The sequence below is a fragment of the Hemitrygon akajei genome, chromosome 5 (assembly GCF_048418815.1).
Source record: "Hemitrygon akajei chromosome 5, sHemAka1.3, whole genome shotgun sequence".
Lineage (NCBI taxonomy): Eukaryota > Metazoa > Chordata > Chondrichthyes > Myliobatiformes > Dasyatidae > Hemitrygon > Hemitrygon akajei.
The window spans coordinates 31,521,860-31,545,386 of record NC_133128.1 but is presented as its reverse complement, the minus strand read 5'-3'; the positions used below and the strand labels follow the sequence as shown (position 1 = coordinate 31,545,386).

General features: G+C 40.6%; 1 protein-coding gene across 4 annotated transcripts in view; it reads left to right on the top strand.

Annotated features, from left to right (window-relative positions):
- The window catches only part of LOC140727596 (T-box transcription factor TBX19-like), a 32,127-nt gene extending 9,366 nt beyond the window's left edge, over positions 1-22,761 (top strand). For 2 of the 4 annotated variants that reach the window (XM_073045129.1, XM_073045133.1), the window contains exons 3-8: positions 8,060-8,194; positions 10,526-10,587; positions 12,668-12,729; positions 15,012-15,200; positions 17,838-17,967; positions 20,678-22,761. In XM_073045129.1, the coding sequence (XP_072901230.1) occupies positions 8,060-8,194; positions 10,526-10,587; positions 12,668-12,729; positions 15,012-15,200; positions 17,838-17,967; positions 20,678-20,918 (819 nt within the window). In that variant the 3' untranslated portion in view covers positions 20,919-22,761. The remainder of the gene's footprint in view (positions 1-8,059; positions 8,195-10,525; positions 10,588-12,667; positions 12,730-15,011; positions 15,201-17,837; positions 17,968-20,677) is intronic. The other 2 variants (XM_073045132.1, XM_073045130.1) reach the window with 2 other exon arrangements.
- Positions 22,762-23,527: the final 766 nt, after the last annotated feature.

The following is a 23,527-nucleotide window of genomic DNA, read 5'->3' as shown; positions in this document are numbered from 1 at the left end:
TGGATGTGTTGACATCCTGAGCAGCGCATGGCAAGTTGCTTGATCTGCTGATCTATCCCAGGCCCCCAGACAAACGTTCGAGCTAAGGCTTTCATTTTGACCACACCCAGATGACCGGCATGTAGTTCCTCCAATATTTAGCTGTCAGCTTGGAAGGTGCAACAACTTTAAATACCCACATAAAGCAAGTTCGTCTTAGCACTGGTAGAAATGAGGGAACTAGAATTTGTACTGTACATTTCCAGTTCCCTTTGAATCATCTCTGCTGTAATAGGGAGAATACATTGAGAGGAGTCCCCTCTTTGGTAAATTTTTCAGGTATTTCCTTTTCCAAGGGTAAATGGGACAATCCATCAGGATTTCTATGATTAGTTGTCTTCATGAATACTATCTTGTAATTGTTTCCTCCAGGAAACAGCACATCTCTGCACTTGTGCTACTGCTATTAGTGGAACACCCTTCTGTGGATTGAAAATGGACCACTGGTATTTTCCATGAGCTCCACTCAAACTTGGAACTAATTCTTTCAGCCTCCATGTGAGCTCACTCACTGGCTACTTTATCACAGAAGGTATACAGAACCAGACAGCTTTGTAAACTAGTGTGTTGCTTTCTCCTTCTGCACTATTTTACCCTTTTTCTGTTTGAGTCCTTAAACTGCTGCGGCATCATCCAGTATTTTTATTAATTCACTTTCAGTTGACTCTATTGCAGGGGATGTGGCACGCAAATGCTGGTTGGATCTCCAATCAAGTTATGGTTGTCTCAGCCACTCTCAACCCCACGATGCTGTCTCTCCTGCTTTTACCACTGACAAGCCCAATGTGGCTAGTTGGTTGTTGTATTTCACTGTTACTGTATGCTCTTTGTATGTGTCCTACTTTGTTGTATTTTCTGGAAGTTTCACCTTTAAATCTTCTTTGGTCTGTTGTATGTGAGCCTGTGTCACAGCGGCTACACAATTTGTTTGGCCAGGCTGGTTTCTGTTCAGACATTGCAATTTTGTTCACACTTCAATTTCTGGCTGCTGTTAAACTGTGTCTCTGGCTGCTGTTTCTATTGATACAGCAATTTCAGCTGCTCTTTTAAATGGAGTTGAGCTTCAGTTGGGACCTGTTTTTAAATGCTTTCTTGTAAGATTCCAAAAAACTAACAATTTCTTAGTGCATCATTAAGCTCATCACTGAACTGACAATGCTCGGACTATTTCTTCAGTTCAGCCAATTAATGGACCCCCCTTCCTTTTGGTTCTATTTATCAAACATAAAGCATTCTGTAATCAACAACGGTTTTGGTTCTAAATATTCCTGCATTATGTTCATGATATAAGCAAAGCTCATTTCAGCTGGTTTGGTTGGAGCAATCAGACTTCTAAGTGTGTTTTCCCATCTTTTGTGTTCAGTTGCACTGGCTTCTCATTGGCTACTTGATTTGCTTCAAACCACTGCTCAATTCGTTCAGTATACATAATCTGTTGTGCAATCAAAAACATCTATCTTTTTGAGCCAGCCATTTCTGCTCTTCTTAAAATAAAAATTTGAATATTATCACCTGCTACTTGTTTATGAACAGATTTCATTTTATTTCTGCCTTTTAAACAAAACCTTGATCATCTCTGTTCCCTTCCAAAGAAATGCGCTGCGCTTTTTAAAACTCTGATGTCTCTCTTCTTGTGAAGAAAAACATGTTGCATTTCAACAGGAGGTAGTCATCTCAGTTTGTTTTAAGACTTGCTCATCACCACTATTAATTTGCAACTCCAGAAACTTTATGAAAGGAAAACATGGTTGTCAGGATCTACTTTTTCTTCAGTGAGGCCTTGCATATGATGTGGTGGCATATTGGCCTATGTCATTCATGCTCTTTTTACATATAACTCGTAATGAATTGTGTAAACAAATAATACTTGAACAATATACTTACAATATTACTCAAGTGTTTTGGAAATGTTAAATACACTACAGAATTAGGAAGAAGTTTTGTGGTTTTTGTGACAGTGTGTTTTTGTGAGAAGAGGGAATCAGATCCATAATTAACAATGTTACATACCCCGTAACTGGGTGTCTTACCAGCAAAGATAGAAGTATCCGTTGGAGTCTAGTACTATTTTCAAAACAGTGTTTATTAGTAAAATATACAAATCAATATCAACAATGCAAATATACAGATAATGCACGTTAGCAATACTAAACCTAAAAGTGTGGGTATAATAATAATCAATAATAAACAAGCTCTATCGTTGTCTAGGGGATAATGAATTGTCATATGTGAGTATAAAGTTCAGTTCAGTTCATGTAGGCTGAGGTAGTTGTTAGTTCTTTTGTTGTAACCGTTGGAGGGGGGAGAGAGAGAGGGCAAGCAAACAGTTACAGCTACAGTCATTCAAACCTTCCTTTACTTTCTTGATCCGTCGATGTGTTGTTGTGGCCATTCAGGTATGACCCCTCTGTCCTTTAGCTAGACCGTTCTTCTATGGTGGACTTGTCACCCAGGCAAGGGTGGACACACACACAAGCCCCCACCGGCCTCGCTATAAACACTGTGAGTTAAAATTGACTGATCCTTTGTTCGGTCTCCGATGCCCCACACTTTCTCGTGGGTTCCAACACTTAAGCAGTGCTCACTAGTGTGTCTCTTGGTGCATCTCAGGGGTGTCTCCCCAGACCTCACTTTTATCCCCACTCACGGGGTCTCAGATGTCAATCAGTTTTGAATGGCTTAGTCCATCAAACCAACCCACTCCGGCTGTCCACTGAGGAATTTTAATGAACAGAATGGTACCAAGTAAACAGCCCTTTCCGGAGCCGTGAGTCTTACAGGAGTCATAATATGGTCTCTCTCCCCCGGTGTTATCTCTCCTTATCTAAAGCAAATGTTCCAGTCCCAGTATGTTTTGTTCCATCTCTTTCTCTCTCATTAGCAGCCTGGCAACAGTAACGGTTTGTAATTCTCCCAGAGGAGGGGGACATGGGCAACCTTGCACCCTTCTGCCCATCAGAGCTGTTCATCCTTCGTAACACCCCCGTCCTTCTAGGAATTTTCACCATAGGGGAAAATTAACTAGTACAGCATTTTACAGGATTACAGAGTTTAGCAAAAAAAATACAGAAGTGTTCTTAACTATAAAGCAATACAGATATACCTTCACTTAGCATCTAGAGAAACAGTCAGCGATTACATTGTCACTTCCTTTAATATGTTGTATCTGAATATCAAACTCTTGTAGCATCAGACTCCAATTTAATAATCTCCTATTTTTATTCCTTTTCGTCCGCAAAAAAAAACTAAAGGGTTGTGATCTTAGCTTAAGTGTATATTACAAAATGTGAACCAATACATGTGTGGTTATACTGTAGTACATTACAAAAGTTTGTGCAAATACTAATCTCTATTTTACTTTTAAACTTAACATTCAAACAGTCAATCTTCCATGGTGTTTTTATCTTTCACATGCTTTGTCAAATTCCCTCAAAACCAGATCCTGTTATTCAAACATGGCTTTTGATCAACCTTTGCCCCTTTTCCACAACTCTCACGTGGTTAGTTTGCTCACCAGTGTGGTATAGGCTTTCCCATACTCCGTTCATAGGAGTTATCTTATCACCAATGTTTTCCAAACTTAGCCCATTTTCTGAACTTCCACACAATTCTTTATTTTTGAGCAAGTCATTAATGTTATCTTCAGGACCCTTCATTCCATTAGTTTTCAGTTTAACATCTGCAAGTGATCCCTCTTTGTCAAAACAACATTTTTGATTCTGTCCCTCCAAATCACATCCTTGAATAACATCAGCGAGTTGTTTACCTTTAAATTCCAAAACAAACTGTAATTGATTCACAGGCACCTTGTTAACAAGCCATTGTTCCTTCAGCATGGTTACTGCTTCCAAAACCAATCCAGACTTTAAATTTTCTTTATTCAATTTAGGAACATCACTTTTCCCTTCTCCTTCAATAATATTCACATCACCAGCTTTCATCTCCTCACTAGCTTTTAACACACCTTCTAACACAAACAACTGAAAATTCTCACTTTCCACTGGTACCAAGGTTAACCCTTTCTTCACTGAACCAAGTCCATCTGACCCAAAAGGACTGCATTCCTTTTCAACTAAATCAGATACCTCAGACTTTTCCTGAGTTTCATTACTAGGTTCAGTACCCTGTGACTCCACACCCTTCACACCCTTAACACACTCAAATGGGACATCTACCTCTTCCAGGCTTTCAATACCAGTCCCTTTTTCAAATTCTAAGTTCCCCTGATCCTCCCAGTTACTCTCTGGGCAACTCCCATCTGGAGTAAACTCAACCCTGCGGGTTAAAACAACTTCATCTGCTAACCCAGCAGACTCCCTCAAGGTAGTGGCATCCTTTTCATCTAGGACTGCCCTTATATCATTAACGGGAACACATTTAAAATTTTCAACTTCAAACTGCTCTGTCAAGACAGACAGATCATCCATGTCCAACCCTGGATCTTCTAACTGCCTCATCTGTTTCTCATCTTTACTCTGTGCCTCTATACATTCTCTCTTGGCTAAGGGTAGGTCCACCTCCTCTCCCTTACTCTCTTCCACCTCCCTATTCTCCGTTTTACCATCCCCTAACCCCTCTTGGTACAGGGTCGGTAAAAATGTCTCAGCCAAATCAACACTGGACTCGTTTAAACTGTCCTCTTTCTCAGCCGCCTTTCTCGACATGCTGCAAGTGATTGCGCATGCGGGATAGATCTTAGAATCCAGGGGCGGGTCCTCAGCACTCACAGGCTTGCTCGTTAATTTCACTGCTGAACACACGTCACTGCCTGCTAAATCATTACCAAGCAGGACGTCCACGCCGTCTCTCGGTAATTCTGACCGCACCCCTACTTCTACTGGTCCAGATACCAGGTCACATTTTAAAATGATCCCATGCAAAGGCACAGCTTCTGTCCCTTTTCCTATACCTCTTAAAACTACCTCTCCAGTCTCAGGACCAAAATCTAGCACCTTACTTAGGATCAATGACTGATCAGCCCCAGTATCTCTCCAGATTCTCACTGGAACTGGGGTCTCTCCTTCTTTCACAGACACCGTCCCTTCTGAAATAAATTTCTCACGCCCCTCTCGTACTCTATCTACCTTTGCCTTCCTCGTTGATTTGCTGATCGACTCAATGCACCCTGTAGGGTCTGCCGTTTTCCCTTTTCCTGTCTCCTTCTTCGGAGCAAAGCACTTGGATGCAATATGACCAACCTTTCCACAATTATAACAGGTCAAGCCAGGAACCTTCCTGCCAGCCTTTCCTCCTCCTCCTCACCTTTTCCACTAGCTCCCGGCTTATTCTCGACCTTAGCTGGTGGACTTTCTCTACCGTCCCTACTGCCTTTCTGGTAACTCTTATTAGAGGAAAGCTTTGTCTTGTGGGTTAGGGCATATTCATCTGCGAACCTGGCAAATTCCGATATAGACTTATTCGGCTTCTTGTTCAGATGCATTCTGATATTATCCGAAACACAACCTTTAAATTCCTCAATTGGAATTAACTCTCTGAAACGATGGAAATCCTCCTCCACCTTTTCTGCAGCACATCAGCGATCCAAGAGCACACCCTTTTCATAGGCAAACTCTGCATATGTCTGATTCCATAGTTTCTTTAAATCTCTGAACTTTTGTCTTTATGCCTCAGGTACCAACTCATAGGCCCAAAGGATAGCCTGCTTTACTTCCTCATAATCCACAGACTCGTCCATGGACAATGCCGCATATGCCTGTTGAGCCTTCCCTTTTAATGCACTTTGTAACAATGCCACCCACTGATCTCTGGGCCACTTCTGATTCACTGCCACATTTTCAAAATGCAGGAAGTAACTATCAACATCTGTCTCCTCGAATGGAGGTACTAACCTAAACTCTCTATTAACACTAAACTTCTCCTCTCTTGAGCCTTCCTCTCGGTCTTTTCCCTATTGCTTTACCCTCTCTATTTCCAGCGCATGCTGCCTATCTCTCTCCTTTTCCGTTTCTTTCATCTCTCTTTTGGCTTTCTCCTTCTCCCTTTGTGCCTCTAACTCCTTTAGCTGGAGCTCATACTCCCTTTTCTTCTGTTCTGCGTCCAACCTTAATTTTTCCAACTCTAACTGAACCACCCCAACAACTGGTTTCTTTTCAGGGATAAGTTCCAATACCCCCGGTGTGAACACATCCTCGGATATATAATACTGGGCTATGGCCCTCTGTATCTCCCACTTTTTCATTGACGACTTCACCTCTGTGAGATTTAAACCTTTTGCAATATTCACCAAGTCCGTCTTTTTGGCACTCTCCAGCGCCTTCAAAGTCGGGTTTTCTATAAATTCATCTACATCCATCTTTGCTGGTTTCCTGTCTGGTTACCCATGCAACCAGAACAAATAATGGACTTATAGCCCGATTCACTGGCCCCCCAATTTGGTATCAAGTCCTGGATGAGCCCCCAATTTGGTATCAAGTCCTGAATGAGCCCCCAATTTGTAATGTGCCCCGTAACTGGGTGTCTTACCAGCAAAGATAGAAGTATCCATTGGAGTCTGGTACTATTTTCAAAACAGTGTTTATTAGTAAAATATACAAATCAATATCAACAATGCAAATATACAGATAATACACGTTAGCAATACTAAACCTAAAAGTGTGGGTATAATAATAATCAATAATAAACAAGCTCTATCGTTGTCTAGGGGATAATGAATTGTCATATGTGAGTATAAAGTTCAGTTCATGTAAGCTGAGGTAGTTGTTGGTTCTTTTGTTGTAACCGTTGGAGGGGGGGGGAGAGAGAGAGGGCAAGCAAACAGTGACAGCTACAGTCATTCAAACCTTCCTTTACTTTCTTGATCCGTCGATGTGTTGTTGTGGCCATTCAGGTATGACCCCTCTGTCCTTTAGCTAGACCGTTCTTCTATGGTGGACTCGTCACCCAGGCAAGGGCGGACACACACACAAGCCCCCACTGGCCTCGCTATAAACACTGTGAGTTAAAATTGACTGATCCTTTGTTCGGTCTGCGATGCCCCAAACTTTCTCGTGGGTTCCAACACTTAAGCAGTGCTCACTAGTGTGTCTCTTGGTGTGTCTGAGGGGTGTCTCCCCAGACCTCACTTTTATCCCTACTCACGGGGTCTCAGATGTCAATCAGTTTTGAATGGCTTAGCCCATCAAACCAGCCCACTCCGGCTGTCCACTGAGGAATTTTAATGAACAGAATAGTACCAAGTAAACAGCCCTCTCCGGAGCCGTGAGTCTTACAGGAGTCATAATATGGTCTCTCTCCAGCAGTGTTATCTCTCCCTTATCTGAAGCAAATGTTCCAGTCCCAGTATGTTTTTGTTCCATCTCTTTCTCTCTTATTAGCAGCCTGGCAACAGTAACGGTTTGTAATTCTCCCAGGGGAGGGGGACATGGGCAACCTTGCACCCTTCTGCCCATCAGAGCTGTTCATCCTTCGTAACAACAAGCACTTAAAATTGTGAAGAGTTTTGGTATGTTTTGGGGATGTAAATGCAAGCCTGCCTATTGATATTTGAAATGTGCATCACTGTTGCAGAAAGCAGCTTGGATCTTTTGTTTTTGTGAATAATTGTGCTTGAGTTATCTAACCAAGGTAAATTAAAGATTGATGGTCTTTGGGATGTTAGCATCTTTAAAACTGGAGTTACTGAATGAGGAATCTGGTAACAAGAATGCTGAAAATCTGTTGCTTTGTTTCTTATTTCAAACCAAATACAAGAAGAACAGCAATTGCACTTAAAGGCCCATTGCAGTGAGTCCAAATGGCAAAGATTTTATTGGTTTAGAAATTTGTCATCTTTGGTGGTCACTTAAAAAAAAAAAGTATGCTTCACTTGATATTGGTCCTGATAACATACTTATTCCTCATTCAAAGCCAAAATGAGGGGCAGCTTTTAATTTGTATACATGAATGGGAAGTTTGTATCATCGGCCAGTGCAGCTAGATCATTCCAGTTGTGATTTTACTTATTGATAAACTCCATCCATATGGTTTGCACTTAATTTTTATGTCATTTTCATTTCTTCAGGTGATTTTAAATTCTCTGCACAAGTACAAGCCCCAAGTTCATATAGTGCGTGTCGGAGGCCCTCACAGAATGATTTCTAATCACACCTTCCCTGAAACTCAGTTCATTGCTGTGACTGCATACCAGAATGAAGAGGTCAGTACAGCTATTGTTGTAATGTCAACTTGTATTGAGCTTCTCTTAATTACTTTAAGGCTGGCTGCAGGACCGGATGGCATCCCAGGGTGGGTGCTCAGGATGTGCGCAGCACAACTGGCAGGTGTGTTTACTGATGTTTTTAATCTCCTCCTCTCCCAGTTAGAGTGCCTCCTGCTTCAAGTTATCCACCATTGTCCCTGTACCAAAAAAAGACCAAGGTAACATGCCCGAATGACTGCCATCCTATCACACTCACCTCAATAATAAGCAAGTGCTTTGAGAGGCTGGTCAAGGACAACATCTGCAGCATGCTGCCACCCACACTGGACCCCCCCCCCCTACAATTTGCCTACTGACACAACCAATCAATAGATGACGCAACAGCCACAGCTCTACATACCATCCTTGCACATCTGGAGGAGAGGGATGCTTATGTGAGAATGCTGTTCTCAGACTACAGTTCAGCATTCAACACCATAGTTCTATCCAGGCTCGACAAGAAGCTCAGAGACCTCGGCGTTGACCTTGCCTTGTGTAGCTGGATCCTGGACTTCCTGTCAGATTGTCAGCAGGTGGTAAGAGTGGAGTCCCTCACCTCCACCCCTCTGACTCTCAATACAGGAGCCCCTCAGGGCTGTGTACTAAGTCCCCTCCTTTACTCCCTGTATACCCATGACTGTATCGTCGCCCACAGCTCCAATCTGCTAATTAAATTTGCTGACGGCACTACATTGATTAGCCTTATCTCAAATAATAACGAGGTGGGAAGGAGTCATCTCTCTGACACAGTAGTGTCAAGAAAGCAACCTCTCCCTCAATGTCACAAAAACAAAGGAGCTGGTTGTGGACTACAGGAGGAATGGAGACGGGCTAACCCCTATTGACATCAATGGATCTAGGGTTGAGAGGGTGAACAGCTTTAAGTTCCTCGGCATAAACATCACCGAGGATCTCACATGGTCTGTACAAAAGCGACTCTTACACCTCAGACAGTTGAGGAAGTTTGGTATGAGCCCCCAGATCCTAAGAACTTTCTACAGGGGCACAATTGAGAGCATCCTGACTGGTTGTATCACTGCCTGGTATGGGAACTGTACTTCCCTCAATCGCAGGACTCTGCAGAGAGTGGTGCGGACAGCCCAGTACATCTGTAGTTGTGAACTTCCCATGATTCAGGACATTTACAAGGACAGGTGTGTAAAAAGGGCCCATAGGATCATTGGGGACCTGAGTCACCCCGACTGCAATCTATTCTGCAGCATAAAAGCCAGGACCAACAGGCTCCGGGACAGCTTCTTCCACCAGGCCATCAGACTCACACTGATTTGAGTGTGATCTATGTTACATTAAATGTTCTATTTATTATAAATTACTGTGATTGCACATTTAGACGGAGATGTAATGTAAAAATTTTTACTCCTCATGTATGTGAAGGATGTAAGAAATAAAGTCAATTCAATTCCAGGACCCGAGCTTGGTGGATTTAAGGAGTTTAAATATATTATTGCCACTGTTTCTTCCTGCAGATAGTACTTACATTGTCTTCCTTCTGAATTATGCTGCTTTTCCAGCTGGCCAATAAGCAAGCCATTTTTTCCCTGATCGGCTTACTGGTAGTCTGCCAGAACTTAAAAATGCTGTGAGTGCTAGATTCTTCTCTCCATCAATATAGACAGTACAGCACATGAACAGGCCCTTTGGCCCATGCTGTTGTGCCAAGCTAATGAACTAATTACACCAAATTAAACTAGCCCCTTTTGTCTGTGCATGGTCCATATCCATCTGTTCTCTGCATTTTCAAGTGCCTATCTGAGCACTAACTTGGGCAGAAAAATGACCCAGGGATGGTGGAATTGTCACTTCCCCCCTGGTGGTGTATTAGTAACTACGTTCAGAGTTTTCCTTTACTGGTTTGGCATGGACACAGTATATATTTTTTCAATGTGTCTCACTTTTTCAAAATTGAGTTAGATTAGATTCAACTTTATTGTCATTGTGCGAGTACAGATACAAAGCCAGTGAAATGCAATTAGCATCTAACCAGAAATGCAAGGAATAGTGTTATTTACAACCTCACAATGTGGCCAGCTAGAAGTGGGAAAAGTAAAACCGCCACAACTTTCAAAAGGGATTCAAAGCATATCTATTATCAAAGAATGTATAAATTCTACATCTTGAAATTTGTCTGTTTTACACAGCCACAAATTTACTGTTTCAACAGCTTTGAAGGGAAAATGGCTTCTTGGGTTAGTTTTGACATTTAGTTGGATTTTGCTGTCTAGATAATCTAATTGTGTAACAGCTGTATTGTGCAAAATTATTTTTAAGGTTACAGCACTGAAGATTAAGAATAATCCCTTCGCCAAAGCATTCCTAGATTCTAAAGAAAGGTAAGGCAGTGGCTGGCAACAGAACGGCAAGTCACGCTGCTGATTGATTTAAGTTGCTTCTTCATTACTGCAGTTATGAAATTGGTTGCATTTTTTGCACTTGGCACGCTAGTCAAAGTGAGCAGAAGTAGTGATTTTAAGCCCTTCAGCTGCAGCTACTGAGGGTCTGACTTAAAGAAATTAAAAAAAAATCAAATCCAAGTATAGATAAGGAAGGCAGCTCAGGAAATGCCAACATAGGTATGGGCATTTTTGCATACATTTCTATTTTATTGCGTGGTACACTCTACAATTTATTACATGCAGTTGTATAATGTGTCTGGTAACCTTCCCCTTCCATAATTCATCTTTCTTCCCTTTAACTGTAAACCAGTGTATGTGATTCCTCCGGTTCTCACGCTGACTGTTTTGCTGACTTGGTTTGCGTTGTTTTTTGACTCCCCTGATGAACTGGTTTATCATTGTCACGTGCACTAAGTGTGGTGAACTACATATACCTGTCTGGACACGCCCCCTGATGACTGCTCCTGTGGCTCCTCCCACAGACCCCTGTATAAAGGTGATGGAGGTCTGAGCCCGGCCTCTCTGTCTCCAGGATGTAGTATGGTGGTCACTCACTGCTTGTTCCTTCTTCCAGTCAATAAAAGCCGATACCTCGCCTTTACGTCTCAGAGAGAGTTATTGATGGTGCATCACTAAGGTACAGAGAAAAGCTTGCCTTGTATGCTGTTTTTGCAGATCAAATCATTACACAGTGGATTGAGGTAGTACAAGGTAAAACAACAACCGAATGCAGAATACAGTGTAACAGCTACAGAGAAAGCGCAGTACAGGTAGACAATAAGGTGTAAGATCATTGCAGTATTTGGTTAATTTTACTAAGTTTTGCAAGAGTCCTAGGTCATAGCTAACTTTACTTTGCCCTGATGGGTTCGGGCCTGACTCACTGGCATTTGTTTATTGTTGTCCCATGTACCAAGATGCAGTGAAAAGCTTGTCTTGCATACTGATTATGCAGATCAAATCATTATACAATGTATTGAGATCGAACTGCGTAAAACAATAACAATGCAGAACAAATGTGAAAGCTGTAGAGAAAATGCAATTCAGTTTTACATACCATTTGCACTTGTTTTGTGTTAATCAGATGGACCCTTGAACTCTCAATGAGATGCACTGGGAGTTCAAGGGTCCATCTTATCTTACAAGAGGTCCACTCAAGTCTCTGATCATAGAGGGAGAGAAGCTTTCCTCCAGTCTGGCGGTACGTGCTTGCAGACTTTTGTTCTTTCTGCACAATGGGAGAGGGGAGAAGAGAGGTGAGTGTGGTTTTTGATTATGCTGGTTGCTGAGGCAACGAGTAGGCAGGCAGTGGAGGGGAGGCTGCATTAAACCCACATGGAAGCTGAGTGTAATATGATGTTGGCCCTGCTGAATGGTTTTTCTCAGGAGCACAAGCCTAGGAAGAAAAATTACCCGTGGATAGTAGGACTGGTAATTTCATCCTTATGGAGTGATTTTTAGCTTCCTTTAGAACAGGGGCTCGCAACCTTTTTTATGCCAGGGACCAATACCATTAAGCAAAGGGTCTGTGGATCCCAGCTTGGGAACCTCTGCTTCAGAGAGACCACCTTACTAGCTTGGTTTGGAGATGGTTCACATTTGCAAAGTGTTTCAATTTTGTTGTAAACAATCCAGAATCTCACAACCTCCTGTACCGGAAGCAAACCCAGAGTAATACCCATCTTGGAGCCTTGCTGTGAATATAATTGCACCTCTGATCAAAATCCTTCAGGATAATCAGAAGCAACTTGAGGTCCAGCAACCCAAGAAATTCAGTATACTGCAAATTAAATAATTGAGCCATCTAAGAATAAGTAAAAGGGAACACAAGTGATACTGAAAACTCTTAACACTAATTTGGGAAACTTTTAGTTAAGAAGGATTGGTAATACAACATGTGCCACAGCCTTTCACATAGACGCAATAAGTCATACTTAAGTTTAGAAAAAAACAACGATAATTTAGTTGCTCAATTCCCTCATTTAGCATGATGTTATCTTTATTTGTGCTCTTACAGAGTCAGTTATAAGGAGAGTTCGGATGACATTCCTGGAAATCATCACTTGAGTTACTCTCACAGTAAGTCAGTAACTTTGTATAGAATGAAAGTTTCTTGGTTCTGGAGGATGAATAATAGGAGGACCAGAGATCAGTCTGCAAGCATATATCCTGTTTGGTGGGGGGGGGGGGGGGAAACTAGCTAGACTTTTGTGCAAGTGGACCTCACTAGTATTTGAAGTGCATATCATTCCAATATACATGTTTTTTTTACTGAGAGATTTATCATGTTTTATCCTGGGAGAACATTATCCCAAACATTTACAATAATCATGGTTTTAAGGATTATCCTCTCTTTCAACATTTTTCTCCTTCAGTTGAATATTTTCTTCATTTTCCCATGGATGTTGTGCGAAGGTCTTAAATGACAAGTTTTAATTGTCATTATAGTTAAAACTGAAACTACACCAAGAAGCTTAATGTGGACAATAGAGCATGCAATAAAGCATTGGCAATCAACCAGAGGTGAATTGAGAGTAAGGAATAGAGGGGGCATTTGACTATGGCCTCAAGGAGCCCTGTCAGAACTGGAGTCAATGGGAATTGGGGGAAGAAGGAACTCTCTGTTGGTTGGAATCAAACCTAGTACAAAGGCTGTGGTAGCTGGAGGTTAATCATCTCAACCAGCGGGCATCTCTGCAGGGTGTCCTGCGGTCAACCATCAGCTACTTCATCAATGTCCTTTCATCAGTTGTAAGAAGCAGGGATATTTGCTGACGATTGAACTACACTCACCATATTAATATTGTAAAGTATTAACTTGAGCTTTTAAATTTCAAAGATGCACAAATAACATGGTAGGATTTTTGAAGGTGTAGAAATGCACCATGTGTTAAGAATCACAGTTCTGAAAACAGGAGTGTGATGACAGATGAGGAAAAAGTACCGATGGGCTGTTTAAACATCTGCTGCACCTCCTTCTGGTTTGTAATGGCTGACTGGTTACCCACAGGCCATTTCTCCCTGCGTTTAGTTTAAGGTTCTGATGTAGTTAAGAGTTTAAAGGATTTGTATCCCTGTTGACAGTGACTCTGTGATTTGATTAGTTCTGATTATTGCTCAGAATACAAACAGAGTCAAACCAGAAAATGCCTGGCATGCAGAAGTTTAGTGGCATTTGTGGATAGAGGATGAGAATCAATGTCTCAGCTTGATGAACATTCATCACAATGGGACACTTGTGAACTGGAGCTCAGTGACAGGGGACTTGATTGAAATGTAGGATCCTGAGTGATGTTGATAGTGTGGACGTGGAGAGTGATTTTATTATTTTTTTTCCCCCTAGTAAATTTAACTTGGAATGGGGTTGTCATTTAAAACTAACAGTTGCCCATTTAAGGCAAATGAGACTACATTTTTTTTCTTGAAGGCAAATGAATCCTTCAAACTCTTTTCCTTGATAACTGGTGGAAACTGAGTCTTCGAATATTTTTAAGGTAGAGGCAGGATCTTGATTAAAAATACTGGTTAAAAGAATGCCAGAGGTAGGTGGGAATGCAGAGATGTGGTTACATAATTGACTATGATCTTCTAAATGGCAGCACACGCTTAATTGACTAGAACTGTCTACTGCAGCTCTATTTTCTATTCCTTGATCTTCAAATTTGTACTTGTGCATGATTTAAATAGATAAAATAACTTGTATCTTGAAGTAATCAACCTTAATTTTTAAGGTGATGTATTTTTAAGCCATTATTACTTTGTGCTTGTGTTCCTAATTCAGCATCCTGCCACTAATAGTGGCAACCTCTTAGATATTAGAAAATTTGAATCCTTTATTGAATCCCCTAAATGAGGTTTGTTTTCATAACTTTCTTATTCTGAAACTACCAAATTTTAATTTTGACATGTGATCTGAAATATTTGATTTGCTGGCTATTAAGAAAACGTCAATGCTGTTCGATTGGAGTATATAAATGCTCTGGCTAATATTTAAGGGGGCATGTTTTTAAGGTGATTGGAATAAAAATCGTGAGTGCGGGATATCAGAAGTAAGTATTTTAGAGTAATCCTACCAGGGTTAGTAGTGGAGGCGAATATGTTAAGGGCATTTAAGAAACTCTTAGAAAGGCACATGGATGATGGACAAACAGAGGGCAATGTAAGAGGGAAGGGTTAGATTGACCTGGGAGTAGGTTAAATGTTTGACACAGCATTGTCAGCCAAAAGGTGACAATGTTCTATACACCATGGTCCAGATATTTGAAATTCTCTTGTCGGTGAGGCATTTCACACAATAAGTCAATAAATTCTGGTAGTTATTTTCCATGATTTTGAATTATTACTGATCTTATTCTCTCCAGTAAGCAGCTGGTTGATACCTAATGGTGAGACTATTTGTATCCCAGCAAATCCAAGTTATCAGTACCATTCTGCCTTGCCACTTCCTAGTGGTGCCCACACATTCCACAACAGTGAACGATATAGCTCCCGATGCAGCCACCTGGCCACTCCATATCCAACATCATACGTACATAGAAATTACTCAGCAGGTAAGCTCTGATTTGTTAAGATTCTAATTGAGATATTAAGTATATACAGTAAATCAGAATATTTCAAAATTAGTTTTGTATTTCAAGGTATATTGGTAATAAAACAAAACATCCATGACTGATTTAAGCATGTTAAAACTTTAATCATTTCAGCTTCTGTAACATGAATATCATAAGAGACAAGATAAAAATTTTGAATTATTAAATAACTTTTGATTTTAATGGATTTCTAAACTGTTATGAAGTGTTGATTTTGTTAATGTACTTGTTACTCCCATCGTAACAACACACACACAAAGTGCTGGTGGAACGCAGCAGGCCAGGCAGCATCTATAGGAAGAAGTACAGTCGACGTTTCGGGCCGAGACCCTTCGTCAGATGAAACGTCGACTGTACTTCTTCCTATAGATGCTGCCTGGCCTGCTGCGTTCCACCAGCATTTTGTGTGTGTTGCTTGAATTTCCAGCATCTGCAGATTTCCTCGTGTTTGCGTTTTTAAACTCCCATCATAAAATGGATTTGAGTCACAAGTGAAATCTAGCACTACATTAAACAAGGGATTTTTTTCCTCATTATTAATCTACATTGTATGTGCTTATTAGATGTTGCAAGTTAGTTGAATTGGCCAAGCATGACAAGCAATTATCTAAGGAAAAGTGGGGGTTGGTGATGTTTGGGAAAAGTTTAACTGCACAGGCTTGGATTCTCTATGGAATGGTATTTTAGTTAAAATTAATTTGCATTTTCATAGGTGAATGACTAGTCTGTAGTGGATTAGGTGGCTTGAGAATCCAATTAAATTCAAACAAGAATTTTGATCTAAATATTTCAATACAAAGTCAAAACAAAACAAGCACCACTGTAAGGTGCTTGTTGCCTAAACTAACACCAAGTGCTGCCGATTCTGGAAAAGTGCAGCAGGTTCAGAGTCTCCAGGGAGAGAGAAAGATAGTCAGTGACTTTTTTGAAATAATGCAATCTTCTACCTAAAAGGTTAACTCAGATCTGGAAATATAGGTCCATAATCCATTGAAAATGGTGTCACAGGTAGACGGAGTCATAAAGAAAGCGTTTGGCACATCGGCCTTCATAAATCAAAGCATTGAGTACAGGAGATGGGATGTTGTGTTGAGGTTGTATAAGAAATTGGTGAGGCCTAATTTGGAGTATTGTGTCTAGTTTTGGTCACCTACCTACAGGAAATGTATAAATAAGGTTGGAAAAAATACAGAAAACCTACAAGGATGTTGTGGAGGACCTGAGTTATAAGGAAAGACTGAATAGATTTGGACTTTGCTCCTTGGAATGTAGAAGATTGAGAGGCGATTTGATGGAAGTTTACAAAATTGAGGGTTATAGATAAAATGCAAGCAGGCTTTTTCCACTGAGGTTGGGTGGGATTATAACCAGAAATCATGGGTTAAGAGTGAAAGGTGAAAAGTTGAAGGGTAACATGAGGGGAAATTTCTTCACTCGGGGTTGTGAGTGTGGAATGAGTTGCCAGTGCAAGTGATGCATGAGAGCTCGATTTCAACATTTAAGAGAAGGTTAGATGAATGCAGGGATGCTAGGGGTATAGAGGGCTCTGGTCCTGGTGCAGGTTGATGGGAGTTGGCAGCTTAAGTGGTTCAGAATTGGCTTGAGGAACCAAAGGACCTGTTTCTGTGCTGTATTTCTCTATGACAATATTCTGATTTCACTCCACACATCTCCCACTGCTGAGTATTTCCCTCTTTTATAACAGACTGGGAGGACTCTTGCTATATGTGAGGTGAAAAGCTAGTGAGGAGTTCCTAGTTATGGAATGTGACAATTTCCTGTACTATAGGAAGGATGTGAGAGGGTGCAGAACAGATTCACGAGCATGTTGCTAGAATTGGAGGGATTGAATTAGAGCAGGTAAATAGGCAGCAGGCCTGTTTTCCCTGCAGTCAAGAGGCTTGGCAGAGACATTAGAGAGGTTTATAAAATCATGGGGGGCATTGATAAGATGAATGGTTAGTCTTTTTCCCCAGATGAGGGAGTCTAAAACTAGAGGCAGAGATTTAAAGTGTGAAGGGTAAGATTTAAAGGGGATCTGAGGGACTAATTTTTGAGGGTGCTAGGTGAATGGAATAAACCATCAGAGGAAGTGCTAGAACTGAGTACAAGTGTACTTTAAAACCCATTTAGACAAATACATGAAAAGGAAAGGTTTAGAGGGATATGGGCCAAATGCAGGCAAAATAGGACCAGCTCAGCTAGTAAAGTTGGTCAGTATTGTCAAGTAAGGCCAAAGGGCCTGTTTCAATGCTCTCTAACTTTATAACTAATGTGTTGATGTAAACCCTAGGGATAATCTATGTGTATAGAAAATGACTTTAATTATAGGCAAAACGTACACTGGAGAAATCTAAATAATTTTTATCATAGTTAGATGACCAGTTTTAATTCTATTTCTAGAGGATGGAGGCTTGCAAAAGATTCCAGCTTTATTCTTTATTTAACTGAAAGGAATAGGATTTTCTTTTTTCCAAAGTTTATCATGGAGTTTTTCTCTGAGAATGACTACACTAGGTAGTAAGGATTTGTGTTTTTCCTATTTCTTTATAATGCTAAAAAATTCTGGTTATTGAACAATATTTTATTTCTAACAAGTGCCCTTTGCAGAAAACACTAACAACCTTCAGGCTCTACCAGGACATGACAACTGGCCAACCTTGCCACCACCTCCACATGCCAACACGTTACCACTGACTCATGCATCTGGAACTGGATCCAATTCCAGGTGAGGAAAACGGGTTGGAAATCTAGGCAACACACAAAATGAGTTTTGGGCCTGAACTGTTAACTGTTTACTCTTCCATAGATGCTGCCTGGCCAACTGAGTTCCTCCAGCATTTTGTTTGTGTTGCTTGGATTTCCAGCATCTGCAGACTTTCTCTTGCTTGTGATTGGGAAAAGTAGGGATTGCTTGCAATTTAACATTTTTAAGTGGATGTTCCTCCATTGTGGAAATTCAACTGTTCCAAAAACAATTGGCTTGTGACTCCCCACAATCCCCAAAGTCATCCTATTTTCTGTGGCAAGCCCTTTTTAAAAACAATTTGTTTCAACTGCCTAATTCTTCTGCTAAGCCAGTCCTTCAGGGTTGAAGATGACCTGCTTTAATTTCAGGTTTTTAGAGTTTTGAAGAGTCTCGAGTCTGAAACTACCTATCTTCCATCACCTGTTCTTACAGCAGATTCAGATTTTTTTTCATCACGTGTACATCAAAAGGTACATTGAAATGTGTAATTTTTGGTAACAGCCAACATGCCCAAAAGTGTTGCCATACATTCAGCATCAACGTGGCATTCCCACAATGTTCAGCAAGACACTGCCAACAAATCAAGCCCCTTACCTGTGAGCTCTCCAGCTGATTATTTTGCATTCATGTACACCTGGAGAAATTTGTGCTTACTGCCTTCCCTCAAGCATGGACCATAAGACCAGAAGACATAGGATCAGAATTAGGCCATTCAGCCCATCGAGCCTATTTCCACCATTGCATCATGGCTGATCCCAGATCCCCCTCAACCCCATACACCTGCCTTCTAACCATATCCTTTGATGTCCTGACAGTGAAGAAAACTATCAACTTCTGTCTTAAATTTACCAGCAGACTTGGTCTCCACTGCAGCCTGTGGCAGAGCATTCCACAGATTCATTACTCTCTGGTTTAAAATTTCTCCTTGTCTCTGGTCTGAAAGGTTGCCCATCAATTTTGAGGCAGTGCCCTCTAGTTCTAGATACCCCCACCATAGGAAACATCCAATCCACATCCACCTTATCTAGTCCTTTCAGCATTCAATGGGTTTCAATGAAATCCCCACATTCTAAATTCCATTGAGTACAGGCCCAAAGCTGCCAAATGCTCCTTGCATGTTAACCCCTTCAATCCCAGAATCATCCTCGTGAACCTCCTCTGGGCTCTCTCCAATGACAACACATCCTTTCTTGAGATATGAGGCCCAAAACTGTTGACACTACTTCAAGTGCAGCCTGACTAGTGTCTTATAAAGCCTCAGCATTATCTTCTTGCTTTTATATTCGATTTCCCCTTGAAATAAATGCCAACGTTGCATTTGCCTTCTTTACCACAGACTTAACCTGTAAATTATCCTCTGAGAGTCTTGCACAAGGACTTCTAAGTCCTTTTACACATCTAGTGTTTGATCTTTCTCCCCATTAGATAAAAAAATCTGCACTATTGTTCCTTTTACCAAAATGCATTATCATACATTTCCCAACACTGTATCCCATTTGCCACTTTTTTGCTCAATCTTCCAATTTGTCTAGACCCTGCTGCAATTGCATTGCTTCCTCAGCACTACCTACCCCTCCATCTATCTTTGTATCATCCGCTGACTTTGCCACAAAGCCATCAATTCCATTATCCAAATCGTGACATACAATGTGAAAAGCAGCGGCTCCAACACTGACCCCTGAGGAACCCCACTAGTCACTGGCAGCCAACCAGAAAAGGCCCTCTATTTCCACTTGCTGCCTCCTGCCTGTCAGCCATTCCTCTGTCCATGCCAGTATCTCTCCTGTAACACCATAGCATTTTGTCTTGTTAAGCAGCCTTGTGTGGGAAACCTCATAAAATGCTATTCGAAAATCCAAGTAAATGGCATCCCTGCTTGTTCCTTTCTCAACGAACTCTAAGATTTGTCAGGCAAGGTTTCTCATGACAGAAGCCATACTGATCTTGACTTGTTTTATCTTTAGCTTCTCCAGCATTTTGAGCATTCAGGCCAAAGATTTTCATGAGTTGATGAGAATATTGCACTTTTTAAAGTAGGGTTTTGAGAACTCCCTCCTTTCACTCCAAACTGAGTAGTATCCTGAATTTGAACTATATCATTGTTCCATTATTATCACTGAGTCTAAAATTCACCGCCCCCCCCCCTCAACAGTATAGGAGTACTTTGTGCAGTGATTCAAAATGATAGTTCACTGACACCTTTAAGGACAATTCAAGGTGGGCAATAAATACTAGTTCTGTCGACAATGCCCAGATAACAAAGTCAAATAAATGAGAAAAGAAAAACGGAGAAAAACAAGAAAAAATTTTTGAATCTTCAGTGGTATTTAAAATCTAAAAGAACAAGCCGCCAAGCTAGTGAAAGTTAATTGATTAAAGTAGGGCACTGATAATCATTCAAATGGTCTTGTCTTTCCTGAAACTCAACCTGTGTGTACAATTCCCTTTCTCACCTGATAACTGGAATCCTTCCATATTTAAGAAACATTTTCCACATTGAAGATAACTGCAGCTAGAAATGAATTTATGATCTTAGTCATTACCTTGTGATATAGTTGTCTACAATTAATCTAGAAAATGATTTAAAAATACTTGTTTTGAAATCTTTGATCAAATTACACATAATGCATGAATGTTACTTGGTGGTTTTTAAAATGTTTTGTAATAATTGTCTGTGCATTATTTTCAGCCAGTATACATGCCACTGGGCCGTGGGCAATCATTCAGTTAGTCCAACTAACCAAATGACCTCAGCTGCTGTCAATCCTCAAAGTCCATTTATTCGAGGAAACCTGAGCTTGCCAACAACTCCTTCATCCTTTGTTGCTGTGACAAGTTCAAACGGAGCCGCGGTAGAGATGATCAGTGAATCCCCACTAACCAGGCTTGTGGTATCTCCTTGGAGCACAAGTTCATCTCCATCATTCTAAAAAATTTACTATATGTGATGATTGATTATTGTCACCATCTCCTTCAGCAGAATTAACTTTTGTCTGCATACGTTTATCTAGTCACGTTTTAGCCTTAAATTTTTAAATGTGAGAAAGGGATATTTGTCATATTGGGTTAGGGTGCCCTGTTTGTTTGGTAAACTCCTCTATCAACCAGTCCCAATTAATCCTAAACAAAACCTTGAATGATTAATTTTTAGTTTCCACTAAACCTATGATCAGAGTGTAAAACTAAATATGTCTTAAAATTTGAATTGGAGAAGGATAGAAACATAGAAAACCTACAGCACAGTACGGACCCTTCAGCCCATGAAGTTGTGCCAAACATGTCCCTACCTTAGAAATGACTAGACTTCCCCATAGCCCTCTATTTTTCTAAGCTTCGTGTACCTATCTAAAAGTCTCTTAAAAGACCCTTAAAAAGACAAATGAAATGGATGACGTGCAACCAAATGAAATCTTTTCAACTCCATGCATTGGTTTTATACTGAAATTGAGGATAATAACTGTTGACAAGTTCGGCAAATAGAATGCTGATCAGTTCAGAGTCAGTGGGGTGAAGGCTCTGATGTCTCAATGAGTTCATCTTCCATTTGTAGTGGCCTTTATTTTAACCCCAGAATACCTTGCCAATGTTTATCCAGACCCAAATCCCCATACGGTTGCAGTTTTGCATTCTGGTTCAGCTTGCATAATAATTTGTATAAACTTTAGGATTGAACTTTGGGCAAAAAATTTCATTTGGTGTAGATGGATTTGGCAATAGCTGGCTGTGCCCGCAAAACTAGCCACAGCTCCAAATCAAATGTATTGGTGATCGCACACCCATCTATTTGTTTGTTAAGAAAATAATTTTCTATCTTTTGTGGTGATTTTTAAATTTGTTATTGTCACATGTACTGGTGTACAGTGGAAAATCTGTTTTGCATGCCATTTATATACATAATTTTATCCTATCACTACATTGAGGTAGTAAAAGGAAAGGCAATGACAGCATGAACCGTAGTGTAACAATTGCAAAGTAAGTGTAGTATAAGCAGACAGGAATGTGCAAGGTTATGACCAGGTAGACTGTGAGGTCAAGAGACCATCTTATCAAAAAATTGATAATCTTATAACAGTGAAAAATAAATTGTACTTAAGCCTGACAGAACATGCTTTTAGTTTTTTAGATATTTAGCTTATTAAGAAATTGACTGTTATATATAAATATTTTTTCAGCTTTCATTGCAGCACTGAAGGTGTCCATCACCATCAGAGATACTTTTTGATGAAATTTTAAGCTTGAGTCCTGTCCCTTTTTTCTGCTGGACCCAATGGTCTTATTTAATCTATCTGAAGACGAGCAAAAGAGTTGCCGAGTTGTCTTCATTACTAATCCCTCAGTCAATATTATACATTACATGGCAGCGTAGCAGCTAGTGTAACACTTTAAAGGGCCAACGATCAGGCTTCATTGTAAGGAGTGTGCATGTTCTTGCTATGACTACAAGGATTTCCTCTGGATGTCTCAGTTTCCTATCACACTTCAAAGACATGCAGGTTAGTCATTGTTAGTAAGTTGTGATCAGGATATGTTGATGCCAGAAGTGTGCTGATGCTTGTGGGCTGCTCCCAGTACATCCTTGGATTGCATTGACCATTGATGCAAGCAACTCATTTCACTATGTGTTGATGTATGTGTGACAAGTAAAGCCAATCTTTGTCTATTTTTTTCTTTAAAACAGATTATCTGGTCACTGATGCATTTCAGTTTATAGTACTTGCTATATGCAAACTGGCAATCGTGATTCTTAAATTAAAACAGTGTAAAATAACTTTAGGGTTTGTTCAAAGTCCATTTTCTTGTGTGATTGAAATCACCGGAGAGAGAGTTACTGGTAGATACAAAGCAGCTTCTTTATTCAACAAAACAAGATACAGCAGGCATCATATGGAGACGCTTTTGGTGGAAAGGTCTGCTGGTCCAACGTGGGGCTCGATATTTATTTGCTAAACACAAAGGACAATTCCATATTTACAAAGTATAGACAATGCTTTCTTTTGAAGCTACATACAAACTTCACAAATCAAGTCAAGTCACTTTTATTGTCATTTCGACCATAACTGCTGGTACAATACATAGTAAAAATGAGACAGCGTTTTTCGGGACCATGGTGTTACATGACCCAGTGCAAAAAACTAGACTGAACTATGTAAAAAAAAACAACACAGAGGAAAAAAAAACAACAACTACACTAGACTACAGACCTACCCAGGACTGCATAAAGTGCACAAAACAGTGCAGGCATTACAATAAATAATAAACAAGACAATAGGGCAGTAAGGTGTCAGTCCAGCCTCTGGGTATTGAGGAGTCTGATAGCTTGGGGGAAGAAACTGTTACAGAGTCTGGTCATGAGAGCCTGAATGCTTCGGTGCCTTTTCCCAGACGGCAGGAGGGACAAGAGTTTGTATGAGGTGTGCGTGGGATCCTTCATAATGCTGTTTCCTTTGCGGATGCAGTGTGTGGTGTAAATGTACGTGATGGCGGGAAGAGAGACCCCGATGATCTTCTCAGCAGACCTCACTATCCACTGCAGGGTCTT